This window comes from Mastigoproctus giganteus, chromosome 9, assembly GCF_048544385.1.
Source record: "Mastigoproctus giganteus isolate SK-2022 chromosome 9, ASM4854438v1, whole genome shotgun sequence".
Classification (NCBI taxonomy): domain Eukaryota; kingdom Metazoa; phylum Arthropoda; class Arachnida; order Uropygi; family Thelyphonidae; genus Mastigoproctus; species Mastigoproctus giganteus.
Window position 1 is genome coordinate 45474704 of NC_143583.1, and position 27505 is coordinate 45502208.

Here is a 27505-nt window from a genome sequence, read left to right on the forward strand (position 1 = left end):
AATGATATTGATGAAGGTATATCAAGCTTAATGTCAAAGTTTGCAGATGATACAAAGGTTGGCAGGGTTGTTAGTAACAGTAATGCCAGCATACTGTCATTACTGACAGAATGCTGTTGCAACAGAATCTGGAAAAGTTGGGCAGATTGGCTGAGAAGTGGCAACTGAAGTTTAACATTGACAAATGCAAAGTGCTGCATATGGGTAGCAGTAACTGCAGAGAAATGTACCAACTGGGTGGTGTTACACTCAGGGTACTGGAGAATGAAAGAGATCTGGAGGAAATTGTGCAGTCAGATATGACGTTTTCTGAACAGTGCAGACAGGCTGTCAGAGTAGGTCATGGAGTCTTGTCAGTGATATACAGGAATTTTGCATGATTATCTCCTTGTTTCAGGCAATGGTCAGGCCACACCTTGAGTACTGCATACAGATTTGGAAGCCTCATTTTAGGAAGGATGTAGAGTTGCTAGAATGAGTACAGAGAAGGACAAAAAGACTGATGAGGGGAACAAAGGTGTGCTCTTATGAAGAAAGGGTTAAGTTCTGCAAATTGCAGCTTCTGGAGACTAGGCACCTGCAAGCAGATCTGATTGACGTGTATAAAGACTTGAATGGATTGGGCAGGCTCAATGTTGATGGGGATTCTTCCTCTTGCTCACATTACAAACCTGAGGGGGCATAGATTCAAACTGAGGAAAGACAGTTATAGATATAGATGTACTATATTTATATAGATATAGTAGTAATAGATGTGCGGAAGTTTGCCTTTAGACAGTGGGTAGTTGATTGCTGGAACAAACTTCCATCTGTTGTGGTGGAAGTTGATAGCTTAAATAAATTCAAGGCAGAACTAGACAAGCATTTGGAAAGAATGGATCAGTGAAATGGGAAGGGTTTTTTCTTTTTTTTTGGCTGATGCTGTATAAGCATGCTTTATTGCATCATATGCCTCTACTAATGCTAAAACAATTTTGAAAAAGTAGTATAATATGATTACAGGCCAATTTGATAGTTTATCATTAATTTACAATAAATCTGATTAAGAAAACATTCCTTTAGATATGTATTTTTATAACTTAATGCACCTCACCTATTCTGACCTTTTCCCATGCTGGGCTGAAATGAAATGAACATATTTGAATTAATTGCCAATTGAGTAGCCTATTTTGTTTAAACCAAAATATTCTATGAAATAAAAATAAAAAAGTAATAATAAATAAAGTGAAAATATATTTAAGCTAAATTCAGATGTCATTGTCTCAGACAATATCACCAACAGTCCAAGTCTCAACCTACTGAAACAGCATGATACCATCAGACTGCTTCTACCAGACTTCATGGTTGGAACAATACTGTCTAAAAGGATGCGCTTTCTAGGAACCTCACAACCAAGCATGATCAATGGAGTGAGATTTGTCACTCTATCATCTTCTGCCACTGTTGTAGAGTTTGTGAATGTCAGAGTGGTTCCATCCCAAACACTGTTTCATATTGGTGACCACCGTAGTTTGTGCCTTACACGTCATTTCCATGACGTGTAGGCACAAACTACCCTTATTATGGTTCAGATGAATTCTGTGAGCTTGTGAGGCTATTTTTTCCCCTCATCACTTGCAGACTTCCCCATCTTTGAATAATGCTGCTAATGAATTTTGTGAGGTTGAGATGAGTTGCATGCACAGAAAGGCATCCAGCCACCATCCTGGACTGAAAGTCTGTAAGTTTCAATCTATGGTTAAAACTTTCAGACTTTCTATGACTCCACTAACTTCCACCGTATTGATGCTGTGCAGGAAGACCAACAAGATTTATATATGTATATGCAGGGAATTTCTGGCACAGCTCATAACGTTTGCAGAGGGATGTCTGAATATTTTTGATTATACAGTGTAATAATATTATACACACAATAATAATACTGTGCATTATTATCATATATGTAAAAATACATAGTGTTATTAGTTATTTGAAGAATACCAGGACAAAGAAAGAAATATGAACATGAAATGAAATAATTCAATTAGTTTTTCCTGTTTATTACTTGGATGCATAACAGTGGTAATAAATTTTACTGCTGCGTTGCACATCCAGCAACATTTTTTTTAGCAATACAATGAAAAGGTATTGATAGGAAATGTATAAGGCACTTAGGCCACATTTTGAGTATCCATACAGGTCTGGAAGCCTCATTTTAAGAAAGATGTGCATCTCTAGAATGGGTGTAGAGAACAACAACCAGATTAGTCAAGAACACAAAGGGGTATTCTCACAACAAAAAAAGACTGGTTCTGGAGATTCTACCACTTGGAAAGTAAGCACTTGTGAGGAGACCTGATTGAAGTGTTTAAGGCTTTAAATGAACTAAATAAACTTAATGGAGGTATTCTAACTCTTTCTCAGACAGTGTGCATAAGGGGGACATGAACTTAAATTGAAAAAGAATGTCTGCAGGACAGATGTGTGAAAATGTGCTTTCACCCAGAGAGTAACTGATTGTTAGAACATTTGATATTGTGGCAGTGGGTAGTTTGAATAAATTGAAGGAGCAATTAGACATATTATTAGAGGGGGGGAGGTAGGGTAGGGTAGGGTAGTGTGTTTTTTTTTTACTGATGCTGTATAAGTTTACTTCCTTCCATCATTTTACGGTACTACTACTACTAATAATAAAAAAATGACTTCCTTATACCTAAGAATGGCTTCTGTTAGAATTCTTAAGAATGAATTAGGAAACTTTTTTTTTTTAAATAAAAAAAAAAAATTTTTTTTGTAAGTGAGAACTTATATTTCTTATATTGGTAGTAGTAGTAGTAGTAGTAGTAGTGGCACATGATGCAAGAAAGCAAGTGTAGGAGCTTATGCAGCATCAGCCAAAAAAAAAAAAAATCATCACACCATTCCCTCCAAATGCCTGTCCAGTTCCTCCTTAAATTTATTTAACCTATCAACTTCCACAACGACAGATGGAAGTTTGTTCCAGCAATTAACCACCCGCTGGCTAAAGGCAAATTTCCGCACATCTATTCTACATCTATCCTTTCTTAATTTGAACTTATGTCCCCGTAGGTTCGTAATCTGAACAAGTGGAAGGATCCCATCAGAATTCAGCGTGCTCAACCCATTCAAGGCCTTATAGACCTCAATCAGATCACCGCGCAGGTGCCTAGTCTCCAGCCACTGCAATTTGCAGAACTTAAGCCTCTCTTGGTAAGAGAATCCCTTCATTCCCCTCACCAATCGTGTTGCTCTTCTCTGTACACGCTCAAGCAAATCTACATCCTTCCTAAAATGAGGCCTCCAGACTTGTACGCAATACTCAAGGCGTGGCCTGACCATTGCCTTATACAGAGGGACAATCACCTCCTTTTCCCTGCTAGCAAAATTCCTATATATCATTGACAAAACCCCATGACCTGCCCTAGCAGCCTGTCTGCATTGCTCAGAAAACTTCATATCTGACTGCACAATTACTCCCAGGTCTTTTTCATTTTCTACCACCTTAAGTGTAGTACCACACAGTTGGTACGTTTCTCTGGGGTTACTTCTACCCATATGCAGTACTTTGCATTTGTCAAGGTTGAACTTCAGTTGCCACTTCTTAGCCCATCTGCCCAAATTATCTAGATCCTGTTGCAGTAGCACACTGCCATTACTGTCATTAACAACCCTGCCAACCTTTGTGTCATCTGCAAACTTTGACATTAAGCCTGATATACCTTCATCAATATCATTGATAAATACACAAAACAACAGTGGACCCAACACCGAACCCTGTGGGACTCCACTAATAACATTAGTCCACGAAGAGCAGCACCCATTGATTACCACCCTCTGTCTTCTCCCACTTAACCATCCTTTTATCCATTGTAGCAACTTACCCTTAATACCATTCTGCTCCAATTTGTACAGTAGTCTTCCATGCGCAACAGTGTCAAAAGCTTTCCTGAAATCCAAGTATATGATATCAAAATTATTTTTCGCATCCAGTTCCTTTGTGACCACATCATAATAACCAATCAAATTTGTCAGACAAGACTTTCCCTTAACAAACCCCTGCTGTGTTTGAATTATTGCTGCAGTCTTGTCTAGATGATCCTGCAATGCATCTTTAACCAGTGACTCCATTATTTTACCCAGAACAGAAGTTAAACTAACTGGTCTGTAATTACTCGTGTCACCCTTCGATCCACCTTTGTGAATTGGGGACACATTTGCACATCTCCAGTCCGTGGGAACCTCCCCTGAGTCCAAGGATGCTCTCATAATTATGGCTAAGGGTTTGCTTAGTTGCTTTGCCGCCTCCTTTAAAATAACTGGATAGATCCCATCCACCCCAGGTGCCTTTCTTATGTTTAACTTCAACGATTTCTCCTCCACTTTGCTCTCAGTTATTACAAAATCATTAAGCACACTGCTACAATTTGATAACCTTCTTCCATTTTCAAACTGTAATAATTCCTCACGTGTGAATGTAGATGCAAAATACTCATTCAGTTTGTTTGCTATCTGAGCAGGATCATCAACAGTCGAACCATCGATGTCAAGTGGACCAATCATATTCATCCCCTTCCTTTTAGAGTTTATATAAGTAAAGAAATCCTTGCTGTTTTTCTTAGCATCCTTTGCCAAAGATTTCTCGTAATCCGCCTTCGCCTGCCGAACCTCCTTTGTGACCTGATTACAGACTAGCTTATATCTGCCACAGGCTTCTGCGTCACCTGATAATTTATATGCATCCCATGCATTTTTCTTCTCTGTCACGAGTCTCATTAGTTCATTTGATAACCATTTAGGCCTAAACCTTGAACGATATTTCTTAATCGGTATATAAAGTCTAGTAGCTTCCACGATTAATTCCTTGAATGCTTCCCACTTAGAATTTACTGTTGGTAACATCGTCAGTTGATCCCACTGTACAGAATTTAAAAACTGTCTGAGACCACTGTACTCCCCTTTACGGAAGCAAAAACCCTTTCCTTTACCCCTGACGGTAGTTACCTCTTTGAGTAAATCTCACTTCAGCACACTGTGATCACTGCCACCTAGTGGTTCCTTTATCTGCAAATTCTTAATACACGAATGATCACTGCTGATAACCAGATCAAGAGTGTTACTTTCTCTGGTTGCCTCTCGAACATGCTGCTGCAGAAAACAATCATCCAATAAATCCACAAAAGTCTGACTGGTGTGTGAGTGACCAACCCACAAGTTCCAGTCAATATCTGGGAAGTTAAAATCCCCCATTATAAGACATTCAGATTTACTGGCCCACTCTATTTCTCTGTACAATTGTTCATTGTACTCATTCAAGTCATTAGGCCTATAACACAGTCCTACCCTTATTTTTCCTTTCGCAGTGCTTATCTCGCACCAAACTGACTCAACAGAGCACTGTTCATCTATATTAACTGGGTGCACTTCCTTTGATTTTATGTTTTTCTTAATTAACAGCATAACACCCCCTCCCTTTCTGTCCTGTCTATCCTTTCTGTACACATTGTACTCCCCAAATTCCAGTTCTGCATTCCTTATATCTTTGACACCACGTCTCTGCTATCCCAACAATATCTGCCTTTGATGTCTTGACCAACACTTCAAATTCATCAAATTTATTTACTATACTTCTAGCATTGGTATACATGCAAGCATACATGCTCCTATGCCTATTCCTTGTTACCCTAACACATCCCATATACCCAACTATTCCATGATGACTGCCATCCGTCCCTGAAACCCCCAACACCCCTCGCTCCAGGTCGCTTCTTATTCTAATAGAAGTTGTGCAAGAATCACCTTCACCTCTGCCTGCGGTTACTGTTAAACTATTAGTCTTTGTATCCCCCCAAACTAGCAGTTTTCCGACCCACCTAACACTGCCTCGATAGCATCAGCAAATATTCTTGCACCCTTTCTATTTAAGTGTATCCCATCCCTGTAGAAGCAATCTCTCCTGTTAACAAGTACAGTCCAGGCTGAAAAAAATTCTACCCCTTGAGCCTTGCACAATCCTTCCAGGGCCGAATTGATCGACAAAGCTCTCATCATGTACTCCCTCCTATCGTGTCTGGGCAAAATTGCAGACACTTTCAAATCCAACCCTATTTCACGGCTTTTTTTCAACAGTGACCTGTACTTGTTGAGTAATTCCGCCGGTCTCCTACTCTTAATATCATTAGTGCCAACGTGTACAACTATATCACCTTTTGTGCCCTTGAAAGATGATATCCGCTCTACAACGTCATCAACCTTTGCCCCTGGCAGACATACCCTGGTCCTGTTCCACCTATCCTTTTTACAAAGGATGTTCCCCGTTTCCCTGACAATAGAGTCACCAACAACTAGTTCCTGTGGGACCAGCGCATTCTGCCTTAGGGGTTGCCGCTGTGTTGCGTGATGACCAAGTGCAAGCTCTGGCGTTGATGTGGGCAGCTGAGAGCTTGATGGGCCCCTCAATTTACTTCCTTCGAGGGCATCCACCCTGTCCTTCAAGCTCTCATATAGGCCCATAAGAACGCTGAGTTGTTGCCTGATTTCGATACACTCCTTGCATCGCGCACACACAAAGACATCCCCCATGGCAATATCATGTTCCGTTCCAGAGAGTTCGGCAAACATTTCACAAGTTGCACATTTCTTTAGGCTGTGATGCGTTGGAGAATTGCCCCCCTCAGTTCTCCCCTGAGTCACAGCACTCCTGCCACTTTGTGCCCGTTGCTTTGCTGCTCTAGTTTGGGGCATGGTAGTTTAAATTAAAAAAAATCAATAAATTAAATGTCAGTAGTATTTGAATAGAAACTATTAAATAGAAACAGTGAAGCGTATTACTATATAATTATGCGTTAGAACTACCTAGCTACCTCAATTAAAAAATTTGAATTCCCTACCACTATATCCAAAAACAATGGCTACAAAAATGGAACGAAATAACGGTTTTACCTATCGTAAGTAAAATCCACAAAAACTCTTTATCTAAATTAAAAATAAAAAATAACCAGCGTAACTATAACTATATGACTACGTATTAAGTACAATATAAAATAACAATCATGTAAATAACAGGTAAACACTTATCGTTTTTGCAGAGCCTGTAACTGATAGCTGTAACTTTTAAAGAGATTCAGCGCCCTCTCCTCTACTACTACTACTAATAATAAAAAAATGACTTCCTTATACCTAAGAATGGCTTCTGTTAGAATTCTTAAGAATGAATTAGGAAACTTTTTTTTTTTTAAATAAAAACAAAAAATTTTTTTTGTAAGTGAGAACTTATATTTCTTATATTGGTAGCTTAGTGTGTGTTATATGTTCATAATGGAAAGGAATGCATAGATGTGAACATCAAAAAAACTAAAATTTTTGTGTTACAGTTAATTCCTGTATTACTTTGTTTTGAATAATTCTTTTATTTTCTATTAAGTTTGTTTAGAATATAATTTAAATCTTATTTGAATTGTAATTTATTGTGTTTTTGTTTCAGAATACTGCAGGAAAGCTTATAAAAAGGTAAAAATAACAAGGAATGAAATTCGTTATACCACTATATGTCAACGGGAGAACTCTTTTTATGTTGACACTGTTAGAGCATTTCGTGATCGTCGTTATGAATTTAAAGGATCACTGAAGGTAATTTAGCAAAAGCACTCAACTGTATAACAGAATAATAAATTATTTAAAATTTAATAATAATAAATGCTCTTTAGAGTTTTATTTTTTATGATGGTAAAATTTTCAGAGAAATAAAAGTGATCTGATTTTTAAAGAGTTTATTATGAATGAGGGCTGCTGTGATAGCAGTTGTTTAGAGATATGCCTTGTGTGTGTGTGTGTGTTGAAAAGTCTAAGTTTAAATAGGCGCCTCCGTAGCCAGGTGGGAAGGAGCAGCCAGTGCGTAGCACACACTTCTTGATTAGACTGGGGTTCGAGCCCCTCACCACCAAATACGGAGGATGAGGAAAGGTCAGGGAATGACCACCGCATATCCCAGAGCAATATGGCCTTAGTTGCTAATGCTCCTAAAAACCAAATAACAAACAAACAAACAAAACTAAGTTTAAATCTGGTCAGTGAAGGAGGAAATTTTTGTCTACATCATTTTATGGTACTTATACCCCACTCCCACAAATAAACAAAAAGTGGCACCATTTTAGATAGAGCATACAAATGCTTGCCATTTAACAGGTAATTTATTTTGTTTTAAAGCCTCAGAGCTAGCAAGTTCTCTGCTGGTCTAATTCCATATATGATGTTATAAGATAATACTTAAATAAAATATAAATGCTCAAGGAATAATATATTATGAGTTTAAAATACACTATAAAATATCAGTGTAAATACACCATAGTGAACTCATAATGAAAAACTACATAAGTAGTGTAAAGGCATCAAGTGGTGCCCACTGAGAATAAGTAAAAATAGTTTTCTCTATTAGTGAAGCATTACTTATTCGAGGTAGTGCAGTTCATGGTAACTCGTTGTGAAGGTAGTCACAATATGAGATAAAATCAAATCAGTGCTTTTACACACTACGAGTCAGTCCTCGTATAGCACGATAGTTGTGTTCCTAGAAACCGTCGTGCAATGCAAAATCATGCAATATAAACAACAGGCCCTATGGGAAAAATAGAGTTAGGTGCAGACCACCGAAGATTGAACACACATTTGTAACCAAAACATTACCAAACAATAAATAATCGTAATAAAATGCGTATTTTATTATGACTATTACATAACAAAATATTACTAATGCTTTTGCTTCTATCGTAAGCAAACTTGTTCTTTGTTTGATTTTCTATCCAAACAGATGACAGCCGTTCCATCTCTTCCAATTCGTTGTCTTGATCTAATGGATTTTGTTATACTTTGAGTTGTTCCTGCTATGAAAGTTGTTTTTATTTTCTCTGCATTCTTTCTAATTCTTGGTGTTGCCTCATTTAAGCCAGTAGCATGTGCAATGTCACATGGTCTTTCATTTCGCTCAAAGCGTTTCACAATTTCATATTTTTTCTCTATCGACAGAGCCACCGGCCCACCAGGGTTTCCCTGGTAAGGGGAAACCCCGGTGGGCCGGAGGCCAGTGTGATTTTGGCCATAAATGCTAGTATGAGGCTGCTACAAATTTTCTCGGGTAAGAATTTTTGATCCAGTCCGCCTCTGTTTATCGATATTGCTTTTCTTTTTCTCTCTGAATCTGTAGTGTCTTTACCAGGACGCTTCCTTTTCACACCTTTTAAGTATTTTACTCATTTTTAGGGAATAAAGCACAATTACAAAATGAGGAAACAGCTTGATACACATAAACAAATGTGTATCAAGCTGCACACGTGTAGCAACTGAATAAACAACACCATAAAGGCAGAGACACACTATTAACACCTCGCTAGCTCACATTTTACTAAAGCATATTTCTGGGAGTTACTACCATAAAACAATAAAAACAATTTCCAGCTGCATTTCTGCTAGTGGAATCCGTTATAAACTGGTAGTAAACTCAATCTAATTGCATTTGTGATAATACCGATAGCTGGAATTGTATGGGTTTTTACCTTATTATGGCGAAGAGCGTTTCCCCTTCACTAATATAAAAAAACATACATTTTCAGAATCTTCTCTTCATTCCGTGTTTACACTACACGAATTCGATCATACATGATTTATAAATAGAGGAACAATATCGTATATAACACGAATCGAATTCGCTTATGTACGATTCACCTTTGTGTTTACAAGAAATGGCAGTTTCTTGTAAATGTTCAATTGGGGTGATTCCGTGTTCGACTGCCATTTCTTATAAACACAAAGGTGAATCATACATAAGCGAATTCGATTCGTGTTATATACGATATTGTTCCCCTATTTATAAATCATGTATGATCGAATTCGTGTAGTGTAAACACGTGTTATACGAGGACTGACTGTACTTATGCAGTTTTTCATTATGAGTTCACTATGGTGTATTTTTTATAATGATGGTATAAAAAATATTTTATAATTGAAAATTCTTATTATAAATACGTTATCAAATTTCAGTATTTCTAATTAACAATTATATGTTTATGTAAACTGTGGATAACGTTTTGTAGTTTTCTTATCTCTATTTTATAAGAAATTTTCATTATTCAAAGTGCTTGTTGTGTTTGTTTCTGTTGATATGTTGAAACAAAATATTGAGTTTAATGATAAATTCTGATATTTATTCATTGATTAGGAATGTGTTCCTTCTCTAAATTAACCATATGGATATAGTGAGTACTGTGATTATTACAGAGTTATCTACTTCTTGTTTTGTTATTTATTACTGATTTAATAGTATGTGATTTATGTTGTTCAAGGTTAATATCATTATATGTGAACCACCCTATCGGATGTACAGGGTTATAATGTGCTGCCAGTAAACAGATGTTACAAATCATGAGAGCTAACTTTCTGGCAAATAGCAGGCTGCAGCCTGTTAGGAAATTAAATTTAAAGGTTTTTACATTATTGGCTGTTAATTTTGATTAAAATAAAAATTTTCATTAGGCAAACAAGAATCAACTGATCCTGTTATAATTCATGAGATATATTAAAAAAAAAACCAAAAAAAAAACCAGTACATAGTACAAATACACAATATAGCATTCATGTTTTTGTATAACAGTCAGAGATGGTTTCCATGGAAGCTCTAAATTGTCCTTACCCCATTTCCAGACTTATTTTTATCAATGTGCATTATGCTGTGATTGGTAAATAATATGTTACGACTCAAATGTTATTAAATAAAAAAAAATTGAAATAAAACACACGAGCAATTTTGTTTTGCTTCTGATGGCTAATTTTTTCATTTGAAGGAGGGTTAGCTTGGCTTCCTACCCCCTCCCCCCATCTTTTAAAATAAAACTATAACTGTTTATCTTATCTAGTTTTCTTTTGAACGTTCAGCATCTTTTTATATCTGAATCCATGTTTATTTTTGCCAAAACTTTAAAACTTCCAAATGTATTTCAATATTTAATGTTTTATTTTCTTAAACACTATTATCATTTTTGCACTTATTTGTTTACAGTATGAGATGTAAGAAATGTATGTATAGGAACTGAATATAAATTTTTAAATACAAAATATGTAACAAATCAAAACATGCATTTCCATGACACAGAAGCCTACAGTAGAGATAAAATGGTCTGCAATCAAGTCAAAAGGGGTCAGGTGAATTAAGAGATTATGAGAAGTATTTGGTAAAGAAAAGTAACAGCCTACTTTACTTATGTAAACACTAGAAGGAAGGGGCTGAATAACATTGGTCTGCTTGATATGAATGGTTTAACTGTTGATGATCCCGATCAGGGTGCACATGAACTCAGTTTTGCATCTGCATTCACACATGAGGAATCTTTTTGAGATAAGGATGTCAGAAGTATATCAAATTCTAGCAGGTTGCCAAATGATTTTGTAATAACTGAGAGGAAAGTGGAAGAGAAATTGTTGAATTGTCCAATTATATTATGGGAGGCAGCAAAAGAGATAAGCAAACCTTTTAGCCATAATTATGAGAGCATTATTAGATTCAGTGTAGGTCGCTATGGACTGGAGACGTGCAAATGTATCCCAATTCACATAGGGGAAAATTAAAGGTTGAAATGAGGAATTAATTACAGACCTCTTACATTTCTGTAACAGGGAAAAACAATGGAGTCATTGGTTAAAGAAGTAATGTAGGACCATCTAGACAAGAATGCAGTTATATGGCAGTCAGTGTATGGATTTGTTAAGGGGCAATTTTGTCTGATCAATCTGATTAGATATATATAATGCAGTAACAAAGGAAATGGATGCAAAAGATTTTGATATCATATACTTAGATTTCAGAAAAGATTTTGTCACTGTTTCACATAAAAGACTACTCTACAAATTAGAGCAGTGTGGCATTACGGGTAAGTTACTGCTATGGATAAAGGAATGGTTGAGTGGTAGAAGACTTAGAGTGGTTATGGATAGACACTGCTCTTTTTAGACTGCTGTTATTAGTGGAATTCTCCAGGCTTTAGTGCTGGGTCCAATTGTTGTTTTCAATATTTATTAATTATTGATAAAGACATATCAGACTAATGTCTAATTTTTCAAATGATGTGAAGGTTGGTATAGTGGCTATGGACAGTAATCAGGGTTTTTTTTTTTTATGAAAACCCCAGACATGAAAGGTATCAAAACCTATAGTACTTAGTACCGTGCATGGGTTGAAGGAGAAGTATAGGGGGAGGGGGATGCTGGAAACTTTGCTCTAGAGACTAAACATGGGTTTCACCACTTCAAGCCTCCAATAAGCAAAGTGGTGGTATTTCATCAATTGATGAAAGTCATCTACCACCTACATAATTCTATTATTTTCTTTCTCTCGCTGATTTCTACAGCCTACTTGCCTATCAGCACATCTCTATGGTACTACAACAAGATATAGAAAAATTAGGCAGGTGGGGTGAGAAGTGGCAATCGAAATTTGATATTAACAAATGCAAGGTGCTGCATATGGGTAGAGTAGTCCCAGAATAACATACTAAGTGTGTGGTACCACACTGATAGTAGTGGAGAATGAGAAAGACCTGGAGATAATTGTGTAGTTAGAGTTGAATTTATCTGAACAGTACAGATGGGCTGCTAGGATTGGACATGGGTTTTTGCCAATGATATACAGGAATTTTGTCATCAGGGATAAGGAGGTGATTATCCTGTTGTACAAGTCAATGGTTAGGCCATATCTGTAGTACTGTATGTAAGAGTGGATTCCTCATTTTAGAAAAGATATGGATCAGTTGGAATGGGCAGTACATAGAAGAGCAACAAGATTAGTTTTGGGAACAAAAGATGGCCTTTCCAGGAAAGGTTTCAGTTCTGCAATTTGCTGTCTCTCTCTAGTTATAGCAACTTGCAGAATCAGAGATTATGCACCTGTGAGGATATCTGATTGAGGTGTTTAAGGATTTGAATTGATTGAGTAGGCTGATGGCATCCTTTTTGCTCAGTCAGCACATATGAGTGAGGACAGTAAGCCCTTATTAACGTGGTTCGCTTTAAGGTGATTCGCTATAACTCTGTTCTTATATTATAACCTGTATCTCACTATAATGCTATCACAACTCACTATAACACTGTTTTACCAGCAAAGAGCTCAGATTGAATTTTTGAATTGAATTCTTTTGCAGTTTGAATTTTTAGCATGTTTAAAGAAAAAGCAATTAGCCTATATGAAGATCTGAAGAAAGCTCACCTCAAAAAAAAAAAAAAAAAAAAAAAAAAGTGGAACTATTTAACGCTAGTTAGGGCTGGTTCAATAGATTTAAAAAATGATATAACCTACACAGCATAGCAATCCAAGGAGAAGCTACAAGTGCAGCTCAAGAAGGAGCCGAAACTTTCAAAAAGAACTTGTTAAAATTATTGAAGAGGGGTGTTATACTGCTTAACAAGTTTTTAACATAGACGAAGCAGGACTTGTTTTGGAAATGAATGCCTAAAGGAAGTTCCATGTCGGAAGAAGAAAAAAACATGTCGGGCTTCAAAGTGGTGAAGGATTGGTTGACTTTATTGCTGGGTGGTAACACTGTAGGGGATTTTAAATTAAAACCCCTTTTAGTTTATCATTTGGAAAATCCAAGGGCTCTTAAAAGGTTCACTAAATCAAACCTACCTGTAATTTGGAAGGCTAATAAAAAAGCTTGGGTAACCAGGCCTTGTTTCGTTGATTGGTACCCTGAATTCTTCTGTCCCACACTGGAAGGATATTGTGCAAAAAAATAACCTTCATTACAAAAGAAAATCCTGATCATGGAAAATGTGCCAGGGCATCCAAGCAAAGAGAGCAACGAAGACTTGAACAATCAATAAAAAAAATTGATAAAAAAAAAAAAAAAAACTGCCATCTACAACATTTCAAGTGCCTGAGATGAAGTGACTCAGAAAATCATGAATGGAGTGTGGAGAAATGTTTGGAAGGATTGCATAAAGGATTCCCAAGAATCCTTATGATTTACTTGAGAATTTTAAAGTTCAAATTGTCGAGCTCGGAAAAGAAGCAAGACTGGACAAACTTGACAATGACGATGTACAAGAGATGATCCACAACAACAGGAATGGCCTCTCTAATGAAGAACTCATGGAAATGACAAAAGAACAAGAGCGTGCAATTGAGGGAGATGATCAAGATCCTACAGATGAAGAACTGATAAAGTCACTGATTGTAAAAGGACTTAGTGAGGCTTTCGAATTTGCAAAAATGGGTAATTATTTCCTGGAGAACAACCCTGACATGAAACGAAGTTCCAAGCTAATAAGAAATTTAGAGAAATAAATGAATTCCTTTTTTTACCTTTTTATGAAAACCCGAAACACAAGAGGTATTATAACCTGTAGTAATTAGTACCGTGCTTGGGTTGGAGGTTGAGAAGACCAAAGAAGATATTTGTTGACATTAGACTTGAACTTCTGTAGACTGTAATTTTCAGGAATTATGTATGAAGAAAGGTTGTTCCAGAAAACGGCAGTTGAATGAATAAACGAGGAAGATGAAAAGTTGGTTCTGAGAGTTTGAAATTGGACAGTAAATGGATGTTTGCTGGTGGCGGCACGTGTTCGGACTGTTTTGAAAGAGAGAGAGAGAGAGAGAGAGAGAGAGAGAGAGAGAGAGAGAGAGAGAGAGCAGGAATTATAGAAGCCAATTCAGAAGAACAGTGCCCATGGAAGTATCTGTAGAAAAGGCATGCAGCAGAAACAGTATGTCTATGAGACAGCGTGTGGAGAGACTGTTAGAGAGGAGTCATAAATAAACCTAATTACCCTCTTCTGAATGGAATCTAGAAGCCTAAGAGAGATTTTGGGGGCACCGCCCCAGATGTGAGAACAATATTCCATGGTAGGGCGAATTTGCGATTTGTTCAGAGTAAACAGCTGTTTAGAAGAAAGTAACGCTGAGAGCGAAAGAGAAAACCAAGTTTTTTAGATGCAGAGGAAGCAATATTTGTAATGTGTTTGTGCTATGAGATATTAGAAGTCAGGGTAATCTCCAAAAGAGATATATCATTTTGCCTAGAAATTGGAGTGTCACCAAAGATAAGCATAGGAGTAGAAGAATCCTTTTTGCGAAATATAAGACAAGACTGAGTTTGAGAAGGATTAAAATCAACTAAGATGTCTTTGCCCCACTGAAGAATTACCTGGAGATCAGCATTTAAGGAATTGGTAACGGATATTCGAGAAGATGAAACTGATTGAGCAGGGCAAGATTTCTCAAAATGGAAAGTGGAATGCAATGTGCTATCGTCAGCAAAACTATGGATAGGATTTCTAGTCAATGGAAGAAGGTCATTAATATACAAGAGGAAAAGAGTGGGGGAAAGAACTGAACCTTGGGGGACACCAGCATTAGTGAAGAAGTTAGAAGATAGAGAGCAATCTGCCATCATCCTCAGTGAGCGATCAGAGAGAAAACTGGTTAACCAATCACAAAAAACAGTTGGCAAACCATATGATAGAAGCTTGTTTAGAAGACCTTTATGCCAAACACGATCGAAAGCCTTTGAGATGTCAAGAACAACTGCTTGTATTTTACTGAACTTTTCCATTGAATTAGTCCATAAATGGGTAACATAAGCCAGAATATCACCAGTGGATCGACACTGACGGAATCCATATTGATGATCATTGATCAGAGAGAAGGTTTCTAGGTAGTTTAAGAGTTGCCGGTTAATTAATTTCTCCATTACTTTAGAAAGAGTAGAAGTAATTGCAATGGGACGATAATTGGATTGGAAGGATTTGTCACCCTTTTTAGGAACTGGCTGGATATGAGCAAATTTCCAAGCAGAAAGAAAAACACCTTTGGAATAAGAAAGTAAAAAAAGGTGTCAAAGAACAGGAGTAAGTTCAGGAGCACAGGTTTTGAGAACAAGTGGAAAAATACCATCAGGACCTGGATCTTTCTTAGCATCAAGATTCATCAAAATCCTTCTGACATCCTTTTGATGGAAGACTACAGGAGGCATTGAATGGAGCATGTTGGGAATGGTGGGAGGTGTTTTACCAAGATCATAAATACATGAGTTGGAAGAAAAATGGGATGCTAGCAGGTCAGCTTTATCCTTGGCTGGAGTGACAACAGAACCATCTGATTTTGACAGATGTGGGAGCAAAGATGGGCAAAAGTTGCGACCAGTAGCTTTGGCAAGAGACCAGAATGCTTGGACAAGAAGCAGGTTTTCTTCTCTTTGTCTGTTCAAAATCTAGTTTTGACTGATTAATAACTGCTTTACAATTGTTGTGCACTTTCGTGTAGGCAGAAAATGAAACTGAAGATAAATTAGATAAAGGTTCCATTGGAGAAGAGACAATCACCAAGTTGTGATCTGAGGTGCCTAAAGGACCACTCACTTCGACCATGTACTTAGAAGGGTTGTTTTTGAGAAAAAGATCAAGTGTGTTGGTGTATGGTTAGGATTGTCCGGTATCCTTGCAGGTAAATGAACAATCTGTGCAAGGTCATTAGTTATTGCAAAATCCTCAGCATCTCGACTAGCTGGGTCGGTATGACTAGAAAATGAAAGCCAGCTGGAGTTGTGAACATTAAAATCGCCAAAGAAAATTAGCTTACTGTTAGGAAAGTTGGACTGGAGAAAGCCATGTTGCAAAGACAGTAAGTCAAAGAGCTCCAAGTGATTAGTGGAGTTGGGAAAATGATAGAGACAACAGATGAATTTTACACAATGAGGTAGAGAGATTTTAAGCCAGAGGAGATCAAAAAGAGGAGATTCCAAATTACCAAGTCTTTGACAGGGAATATTGGAATGGACATATGCACAAGTACCACCTTTGAGGTGAAAGGAATCATACAGCGAATAATTTGGGTATTTGAGATGAGCAGTAGTTGAATCAACCGATAACTGAGATTCTGTCAGAAAAAGTACATGGGGTTTGGCAGACTGCAAGTGGAAATGGACATTGTTCAGATTAGAATTGAGACCACGTATATTTGTGAAATGAATTAGGAAGTGCTTGGGAGGTTTAGATATTTTCGCAGATAAGCTTGCTCTATTAGTTTGACAATTCATGGTGTATTCAATAGTAAGAAAAAGTGGGTGGGACATGCTGTATGAAGTAATGAAATTTTTGGATATGGCGTACACATGGTAAGAATATACCCAGATCCTTGACATAACATGGCATCTACAATGCACCCCACATACACACTACTCAGACTCCCTCCAGTCACTATCTGGCAGAGTAGAGGTAGCAAGATTATACACTAGCTGATCCGGAAGCCTCCTAGATAGTTACCAATAGGTTCGGTCCTCTGTACTAACTAGCGGCCGACCTGCGAATATCGTTTTAGAGCTGTACCCTCAAAATGTAAGGAAGATTGGATCCCACCATGATGTTCATCTTAACCTCAAAAATCATTAGTCATACTGCATGATGGAAGAGATGGGGAAGCGCTGACCGGAACTTAGCTCTGGAGACTAAACATGGGTTGCACCACTTCAAGCCTCCAATAAGCAAAGTGGTAGTATTGCACTGGTTGATGAGTCATCTACCACCTAGTATTGCCTGGTAACACAGGGGTGGCATTCCTCCATGTGGTGTGGGCGCCATACCTCGACCCCTGCTTACGTTGGTTCACACTTGGGTGGTCACCCACAGTGTGCATGTGCATGGAGGTTATACCCAGGGTTACTAACAGTCCCACCATCGTGAAAGTGCAAGTAGAGAATTTGGCTGTCACAGTCCGTCTGGACTTCGCCAAAATTGGGTCCACTTGACTTGAATGTCACCCGAATATCAGTTCCATAAGCATTTTAGACTCCCAGGTAGCAAGTACAGCTTGTCTGGCATATCACAGACATTCATATGCCTGATTTCCTACATGATTTTGTACTAGAGAAAGAAGGACAAAGTACAATGCAAAATCAACACATTTGTCAGTTCAAAGATATGAAAACTCGATAGCCTAGTGCCATCTGGTTAATAAATTCATGATTTTAATTATTTTAAGTTAAATTTTTATACGTAATTTAGTTACTTCCACATAATTATATTACGTATGCAATATAGAATATTTTATATGTACAAATTTTTGAATATTAAATATTTTGACTGACATTTGTGTCTCTTTTCACTACCATTTATTATTGATTAGGAAATATCCTATGGCTTAGACTGCAACTCACAAATACATATGTTACCTTATGGGAATATGGCACTCGCTTAATGCTGATTCACTTATCGCTCTGTTTTTTGGGAAGAAATTATCAGCGTTAACTGGTTGCAGTAGAGATGTGCATAAATTTGTTTTAATCCAGTGGATTGTCAATTATTGGAAAGAACTTACATCTCATGTTGTGGAAATGGATACTTGGAATAAATTCAAGTAAGGACTAGTCAAACTTTTAAAGGAGATAGTTGGGTGATATGGAAAAGTTTTTTTTTTTTTTGCTATGCTGTATAATCTTGCTTTCTTGCATCATTTTCCACTACTAACTCAGAATTTCCTTATATTTCTATTGTTCACAATTCACAAATCCAGTTTCACAGTATAAATGGGAGGTACTAGTTGGGAGAAAATTTCCAAGTAGTTGGTTAAAACTGTCTCCATTAATTCTCGTTGGGAGAAATTCTCCATTAATTCTCACTAATCCACTTTCCATCAAGAAATTCCCAAGGTAATATTTCTAAGTGGAAAGGTTTCAATATATAATCATAACAGACTTATCTCCATTGACGTTGGGTTTATGTACAGTAGTTTGAAAGAAATGTTGACAGTAGATATCAGACCCATTCACTCTTTAAAGGTCATCATCATCATCAGCCATTTTCAATCCACTGCAGGATGAAGGCCTCTCCAGCAACTTTCCAATTCCTTCTGTTTTGAGCACTGGCCATCCATTTACTACTCAAAGACTCATGAATTTCATCTATCCATCTCCGCCTTTGTCTTCCAGGTTTTCTTCTAGCTCCTCTTGGGTACCATTCTGTTATTTTCTTAGTCCATCTGTCATCATGTCTTCGAGCTATGTGTCCTGCCCAAGACCCTTTTAGTTCTTTAGTTTTGATAAGAATGTCCTTTACTTGAGTTTGCTGCCTAATCCATGTGTTTCTCTTCTTATCTAACAGTCTGATTCCCAGTATAATTCGTTCCATTCTTCGCTGTGTAGTTCTTAGCTTCTCTTCCATTCTTTTGGTGAGTGCCCAAGTTTCACTTCCATAAGTCATGGTGGGGAGTATACATTGGTTCATTATTTTACGTTTCAGACAAACTGGGATATTGCTCTTCAGTATGTGACTATATTTCCTGAATGCTATCCATCCAAAATTTATTCTTCTCTTGACTTCCAGCCATTTATCATTATTACAGCTAATAACTTGTCCCAGATAAGTATATGACTCCACCTTTTCAATTACTGCTCCTTCAATCATTATTTCCCTTTCCGTGGCATACTTGTTCATCATTACTTTTGTTTTAGCCATATTCATCTTTAGTCCAAAATCCTTACTAACTGTGCATAACTGATTAAGATTTTCCTCTAATTCTTTGGGATCGTGGCTTATGACCACAATTTCATCTGCAAATCGTAAATGGTTTAGGTACTCTCCGTTCACATTGACTCCTTTCTGCGACCAGTCTAATCTTCTGAAAGCTTCCCCAAGGGCAGCAGTAAACAGCTTCGGAGATATTGTGTCTCCTTGTCAAACTCCTTTCTCGATTTTAAATTTGCTACTGTCTTTGTCTAGTCTAATAAAGGATGTAGCACTCTCATATATTTTCTTCAAAATCATAATATATGGAGTATCTATGCCTTGTCTTTCCAGTACCTGAAACATTGCCTTATGCTGTATGGAGTCAAATGCCTTTTCATAATCCACAAATGCCAGGCATAATGGTGTTTTATATTCATTTGTTTTCTCCATTAGCTGTGATATTACGTGAAGGTGATCCATAGTTGAGAATCCTGTCCTAAAGCCAGCTTGCTCTTTCGGTTGATTCTCATCAAGTATTCTTTCTAATCTGTTAGTAATGACCCTTGTGAACAACTTGTAGATATGGGATAACAAGCTAATTGGTCTATAATTTCCAATTTTCTGATTTATCTCCTTTCTTATGCAGCAAAACTATGATTGCATTATTCCACTGCTTAGGCATCACACCTTTTCTAATGCACTTTGTGAAGAGCCTTGCCAGTTTTTGTGTTATGTCTCTTCCTCCAAATTTTAACAACTCTACAGCAACTTCATCTTCCCCTGGGGCTTTCCGATTCTTCATTTTCTTCAATGCATGTTCTACCTCATCAGGAAGAATATCGGGTATGTCGTATGTGTTGCTACTTTGCAATCCATGTTCCCCACTGCTGGTATCGTTCCCTTGCTCCTTGTATAATTCTCTATAGTAGTCTTCTGCTATTTGAATTATGCCTTCTCTGCTGTTTATAAGTACACCATCGCTATTCTTCAGTTTCAGTATCATTTGTCTTTCTGTATTACTGCTCATGGCTGCTGATTTAAATCCTTTGTTTTCCCTTAATGCTTGTTCTACTTTTCTTGTGTTAAATCTTCTTATGTCCTCTCTGAGTCTCTTTCTAATGGCTTTGCATAACTCAGTATACTCAATTTTCTCCCTGTCAGTGTTTTTCTTGTTCTTCATTTGTCGTCTTTGGTTCATCATGACAAGTGTTTCTTGACTAATTTTTTCTTCTTTGGATTTCTGTTTCCCCATAGGTTTCTTGGGCTTTATCACTTTTAGAAAGTTGTAATATTCCTCGTCGATATCTTGGTCCTGAGCAGTCTGCAGAAGCTCAAACTTGTTCTTAAGTTCCAGTACATACTGCTTTTTCTCCTCCTCTGTTATTTCAAAGACCTTTGTATTATTTACTCGAGTCAGTTTTTTCCTTTCCTTTCCTACATCTATATCAAGTGTACATCTTACCATTCTGTGATCACTTCCAACATTTACCTTATTCAGGACGGTAACATCATTCACAATATATCTTCTGTTAGTGAGGATGAAGTCGATTTCATTAGTTGTTAATCCATTTGGACTCTTCCATGTCCACTTTCTGTTCACCCTTTTCTTGAAAAAAGTGTTCATTACTGACTGTCCTTGAGATGCTGCAAATTCCACAAGTCTTTCACCTCTTTTATTTCTTTCACCAATTCCAAAATTTCCTATAGTTCCTCTTTCTGCGCTGCTTTGCCTTTTTCCAACCTTAGCATTGAAGTCCCCCATAATAATAGTGTAGTGGGTTTTCTGCTCATCTAGAAGACTCTCAATTTCAGTGTACATTTCTTCAACCTCTTCATCATCATGGCTCGATGTTGGTGCATAAATCATTATAATCTTTAGCTTGTACCTCTTAGAAATCTTGAATATTAGTCTTGACACCCTTGGTGATGTACTTTTGAATTCCAAAATGTTGTTTTTATAATCTTTATGGACCAGAAACCCAACTCCACCTTCACTCCTTTCACTGTTTCCATTGGTGTACAGCAGATTTCCACTTGATAAACTTATAAGTGATTCATTTCTTCTTCTTGTTTCAGCCAAACCGATGATATTCCAATTCACATTTTCTAATTCCTTTTCCAGCTCTAATATCCTGTCTTCACCGATGAGTGATCGTACGTTATAACAGGCCAAGTTCAATTTCCGTGCATGGCAGCCTGGTCGTACCCAGAGATTCTTAGCACCCTCTGCTTCCACTCTGATCCTCTCGCTGCCGTAAGACGGAGAGTGAAAGCTGCTGGGGACTGAGGGCCATTTGTATTGTTGTGCTCTCATTGCTGGAGGGTTTGGTCTTTTCCTCTTCACGCTGACCAGGCGTCTTGAAGAGAACCACTCTACACGTTCGTTGCCACCTAAGTGACGTAACAGGGCTTACCATCGAGAAGGTGTGCACGAGTGAATTTTAGGGAGGCAGGCCAACCGGACTTCTCCTAAATCTTCTGTAATAGAGAGATATTGGATCCATCAGTGTTTTAGGCTGAGTGTCTGATAACACACAGGATACCTGTTCCCCTCTAAGCCCCTGTAAGCCCCTTTAAGCCTCTTTAAGCTTTTTTTAGGTGAGTCCTATTTTTAGTTTAAGGTTGAATTTTATTTCAAAAGTTTGGGGCTTCTGCATTCTGAAAAGAAACTTCATGATCTAATTTGAAATCACATTCGTGAAAGAAAACACTTGTCTATCCTATTATGATTTCCGAACATCCTCTCTTCTGAACATTTTGTAGCCTATTTTATTTGGACTTACCTTTTTATTTTTCAATTCCTACTATTAGTTCACCCTCTCCCTATATATATTTATATATCTTGTTCAAATTTTAATCGTTAATAAAATACTTTTTATTCATCCACTCAAGTTCAAATACATTTTTTTAAACTTGTAGTGGATGACACTTGATGTTAATACAGTTTTTTCAAATATTAATTCATTAATTAAATTTAATTAATTTTAGTTTTATATGGGAGAAAAAAATTTCTCTTATATAAGATATTTAGCAGGATATAAATTTAGGAATAAAATTGAAATCAACAGGCAGTAGCTCAATCGGTAAAATGCAAGGATTTCAGTATTTTTCCCGTGAAGGTGAAGAATGCGAGTTCAATTCTTGCGTAAATCAATAATTTTTTGATAAATTTTTGAAGTCGAAAGTCGAAAGTTCGTTGTTGACCTAAGTAGGAATTGACTTTAAAAAAATTTTTTTTATATTACTTGTTTTATAGGATACATGTTGCAAAATGTCACACTAAATTTATTTATTGAAAAAAATATATATATATTTCATTTCTTTTAATATTTAGGTTGCTAAAAGAAAAGTAGTTGAGGCAGTTAAGAAAGGTGATGCTGCAGAAATCAAAGCAGCTAAAAATCTAGAAGTGCTATATGACTCATTACAGTTGGCTCACAAGTGTATTTTGAACTCTTTTTATGGATATGTGATGCGGAAAGGGTTAAGTATTAATTTCTGTTTGAATGTTTCATCACAAATAAAATAGTTAATGATACTTAGTTTTTTTTTTTTTTAATTTAATGAGAGGTAAAAACTATACACCATGTAGGATTGACTGGTGGGATAGTTTATTAAATATCAGAGATGGGCTTAATTGCAAACACATAACAATATCTTCATATACTCAGCTAAGTGTACAAGATATTGATAAACTCAGTTCTTGGGCAACTTCTATTTCTGAATTCTTTAGCGTTCTTTCGTCATGCAATCACTGGAGGGATATGTGGGATATGGATGCAAGAAAGGATCATCATACAGCACAGCACCAGCCAAAAAAAAAAAAAAAATCACATAATTTTGTAATGAGTGTGCTTCAGGAACTAGTTTAAATATTTTGTTTATGTAACTCCCTGTCATTACAAAATTAAAAGGAATCGAAAAATTTTTATGAATTGTTAAATATCAACTGCCTCCTGTTTTTATTTATTATCATTAATGCATAATAATTAATGTTTATTTTTTCCATGTTTTGAAAGAAAAGAAACATTAATTGTCAGAAAGTAATTAATGTTAATCTGTATATACTTGCTATATACTTACAATTTTATACGGCAGACTTTATTTATATGTGTTAGAGTTTAATATTCTCATCAGTATTATACGTTTCATGCTGAGTGTGAATATTTAAGGAAAGTGAGTGTTTCGAGAAATTGCCACTACTCATTGCTAGCACCAGGAGTCACTTGGTGACAGTGTAGAGAGAGAGAGAGAGAGAGAGAGAGAGAGAGAGAGCTAGCACAATGGAGCTTTGATTAATACTTACTTTTGTTTTCATTATAATGTGAAGTTCAAAGTTATTTTGGTTTATTGTACAAAAAAAAAAAAAAAAAAAAAAAAAAGACTGGTAGTTGTGGCAAGGAAATTTGCATTCTCTTATGTGCTCTGTTCCATTGATGCTGATTTTTTTTAGTAAGTAAAAGTTACGCCTAATTTTCTTGTTACTAAAGATAATTTATTGAAATGTTAACAGAGTTATTCAACAAATTTCAGATATTGAGGTAGGAACTTCCTTGATTTATTTATTTTTATTTTTTGAACTCTCACTTCAGTAAATGTTTTGGCGGCAGTATTGGAATTTCTAATGCATATCAGCCTAATTCTTATGCAAGATTTAATGGTTCATTTCATTGAACAACCTATCAATCTTCTACTAAAGGATAAAGTTTAATTTACATGAAAAGAGCCATCATAAAACACATTTGAAAAGATACATTTGATCAAGATCATCATTGTGCATCATTAAATTATCATCATTATCATAATGTTGATTAAACATATTAAGTTGAATTAACATCAAATGACATTATCAGTAGCATAAATGTAAGCTAGATTGTTAAGGTGGCCACTATACATTTAACAAAACTGATATTAGTCAGTCTGAATTTTTGTATGTGTTACAACTTGCCTGGGAATATTATAACTCTGAATGTGTATATATTGTATGTATATTCAGTTGTAAAATTTAAAGACACAGAATATAATCTTTTCATTCTTTTATTAAATAATATCCATTTATTTTTCCAACACATTTCAGTACTCACATGTTACGTCAGCAGAAATGAAATGTTTCTGAATCAGTGCATTTAGGGAACTCATACTAAGCTACAGTTTCATTTTGAGAACACAGATACTCTCCATTTGTATAGCAAAGCAAAGGGAAAAGGCATGGTTATCAGAACTGTGTTTGTATGCCTTTATCATTCTTGTTGCTTAGTAAATTATCCATATGTTCCAGTTGGTGTTTGTTAGACGTTGAATTTAGTTTACATTTTAATTTCCTTTTGCTAGTCTTGGAAGTTATAATAAAAGACAAAGGGCAAGATTACTTAATATGCTAAGTAATATGCTAAGTTAACCCTTTCAGTATGCTAAATTAACCCTTTCAATTAATACGCTAAGTTAACCCTTTCAAAGCACTTCATTTAGGGCTCCATGTAGATAGCTAGTTTCCAGAAAGTGCAGTTTGCAGAACCCCAGTCTTTCTTTATAACAATGTCCTTTTGAACTCCCCCTCCCCAAGATAACCTTTTCCTGTAGATCTGATCTGATCTGATATGTCCTTTCCATTATGAGCTTTCTAAACATGTATGCAATATTTCAGATTTATTATACAATGAGATGATCACCCCTTTATTTTCCACTGACAGAGTTCCCACATATCATTGAAAGAATCCCATGAGCTGTTCTATCAGCTTGGTTGCAGTGCTTGGAGAATTTCATGTCAGAAGGTTTTTTTACCCTAGGTCTTTTTCCTTATCAAATGGTACGTTTTTCCAGGATTATTTTTGCCCAAATACAGTATCTATTTATCAGTGTTAACCCTTATTTGGAAGGCTATCTGCCTTCCAAATGAGGGTTGCAGTTGCCATCTGCTTAGTTTATCTAGATCTTCTTGGCATACCCAAATTCCTGTTATTAACCACTGTACATGTATTATCAGCAAACCTATCGATTAAACTTGAAATACCTACATCAATATCATTAATAAAGATAAAATGCAGTAAGGGGATGCAATACCAATCCTTGTGGCACACCACTCATCACATTAATCCATGACGAATAGTAGCCATTTGTAGCCACTCATTTTTTCCCCCACCATTTAATTATCCTTTTGTCTATAATAGTAGCAGTAATTTACCCATGATGCCACATTGCTCCAATTTATACAACAATGATACATATGGTACTGTATCATAGTATTGATATGTGGTATATATATCAGAGTATTGATCCTACTATGTCTTTTGTTTCAACTCCATTTAAGTGGATAATATTTTTATTTATATACTTTTTTTTAATTAGGGCACGTTGGTATAGCATGGAGATGGCAGGAATTGTGTGTCATACTGGTGCTGGGATCATTACTCATGCCCGAGAATTAGTAGAACAGATAGGGTGAGTAATCAGAAACTTTTTATGGTTAAGGAAATTTGATTAATTGTGATATTATGTATCACAAAACCTGAGTGACTTCTAATAAATGCTAAACCAAAAGGCGCCTCCGTAGCCGGGTGGGCACTAGCAACAGTGCACACGCTTCTTGATTAAACAAGGGTTCGAGCCCGTGACCACCAAATACGGAGGACGCGGAAAGGTCAGGGAATGACCACCGCATATCCCCGGAGCAATATGGCCTTAGTTGCTAATGCTCCTAAAAAAAAAAAAAAACCAAATAACAAATAGCTAAACCAGAAGTAGTGAAGTCAGATATAGTTAGGTATCTAGAACTGTTTTTTCTCCATGACCAATTATGCAACATTTCATACTTCATCATCATGAGGTGAATGAATAAGAAACTGACTAGTTTAATGGTACAAAAAAAGTGTTGCCTGGTACAGTTATAAAGTGAGGAAAGGCTATTAGGCATGTAATAGTTATAAGCTGATCTGTACCACAGAATAAATATCTATTATTCTGTGGTACAGATAGTCTTAAGTAATCTTTCCAGACTAACTTCAGTGGTATAATAATACCATTGAAGTGGTTGTCTGGAAAAGATTGCCTGCTTTCTTTTCTCTATAGCTAAAAGAGAGAAAATAAAGCATGCAAGAGTTTTACATATCTTAATACAAGGAAGAAAATTGCAAATATGATTGGACCCTTACCTAATGGATGTGGGAATGTCATTGATAACCTACTTACTTACTTACTAATAAGTAAGTTTTATTCCAAGAAGGATGCGGTACAGCATTCCAAGTAAACCTTCACTTAGATTACTGTGCCCAAGTATGAAGACTACCCAAAAATAGACATTGAGCTTCTTGAAATGTCCCAAGACGGAACCCACTTGTTTTATTTTGCAAAAGAGGGTACTCATATGTGGAATGACTTCAAATATGTGGATTGCAGAGCTTGGCAACCAGGCACTTTAGAGGGGATCTGGGTGAGGTTTTTAAGGCTCTGAGAGGGAAAAGTAAAATAAATGAAGGCAAAATTTTCACTGTTTTAAATGATTCCAAAATTAGCAGTTATAAATTCAAAATATGGGAGGGAAGAGGTATAGCGTGGACTGTGGGAAGTTTTCTGGAAGCAGAATAATTAACTACATGAGGAAGGAAACACACAGGTCGTTTTTTTCCTTTTAATTTTTTATATATTTATTTTTATTATTAAACTATTAAATAATAATGTTTATTTTTTTATTCATTTTTATTTAATTATATTATTCTTTTGGATAGTACAGCAAAAGCTTGTGACTTCCTTTAACTATATGGCCAATATTAATATTGCTGACAATTTGAATGAGTACTTCACATTAATTTTTACAGAAGAAAGTTTCTTTCATGGCAAGGAAAAAACTGGGCACTAGTGATCCTGAGCACTGTGAATTCGATTACATAGAAATCACAGAGGCAGTGTTTAAAATGAAATACAGGGTTACCTAGACAGAAAAATGGTACATAAGGTAATATGTGGGTTTTGTAACAAGAAAGTCTTGTTTAACTAATGTGATAAACTATTATGATTAATTATATAACCAAAA

General features: G+C 36.4%; 1 protein-coding gene across 1 annotated transcript in view; it reads left to right on the forward strand.

Annotated features, from left to right (window-relative positions):
* Nucleotides 1–27505, forward strand: part of PolE1 (DNA polymerase epsilon catalytic subunit 1) — a 650197-nt gene that overhangs the window by 212858 nt on the left and 409834 nt on the right. Inside the window, 3 exon segments of the mRNA XM_090380641.1 lie at nt 7481–7626; nt 22814–22962; nt 25825–25917. Of these exon segments, the coding sequence (XP_090236767.1) occupies nt 7481–7626; nt 22814–22962; nt 25825–25917 (388 nt within the window).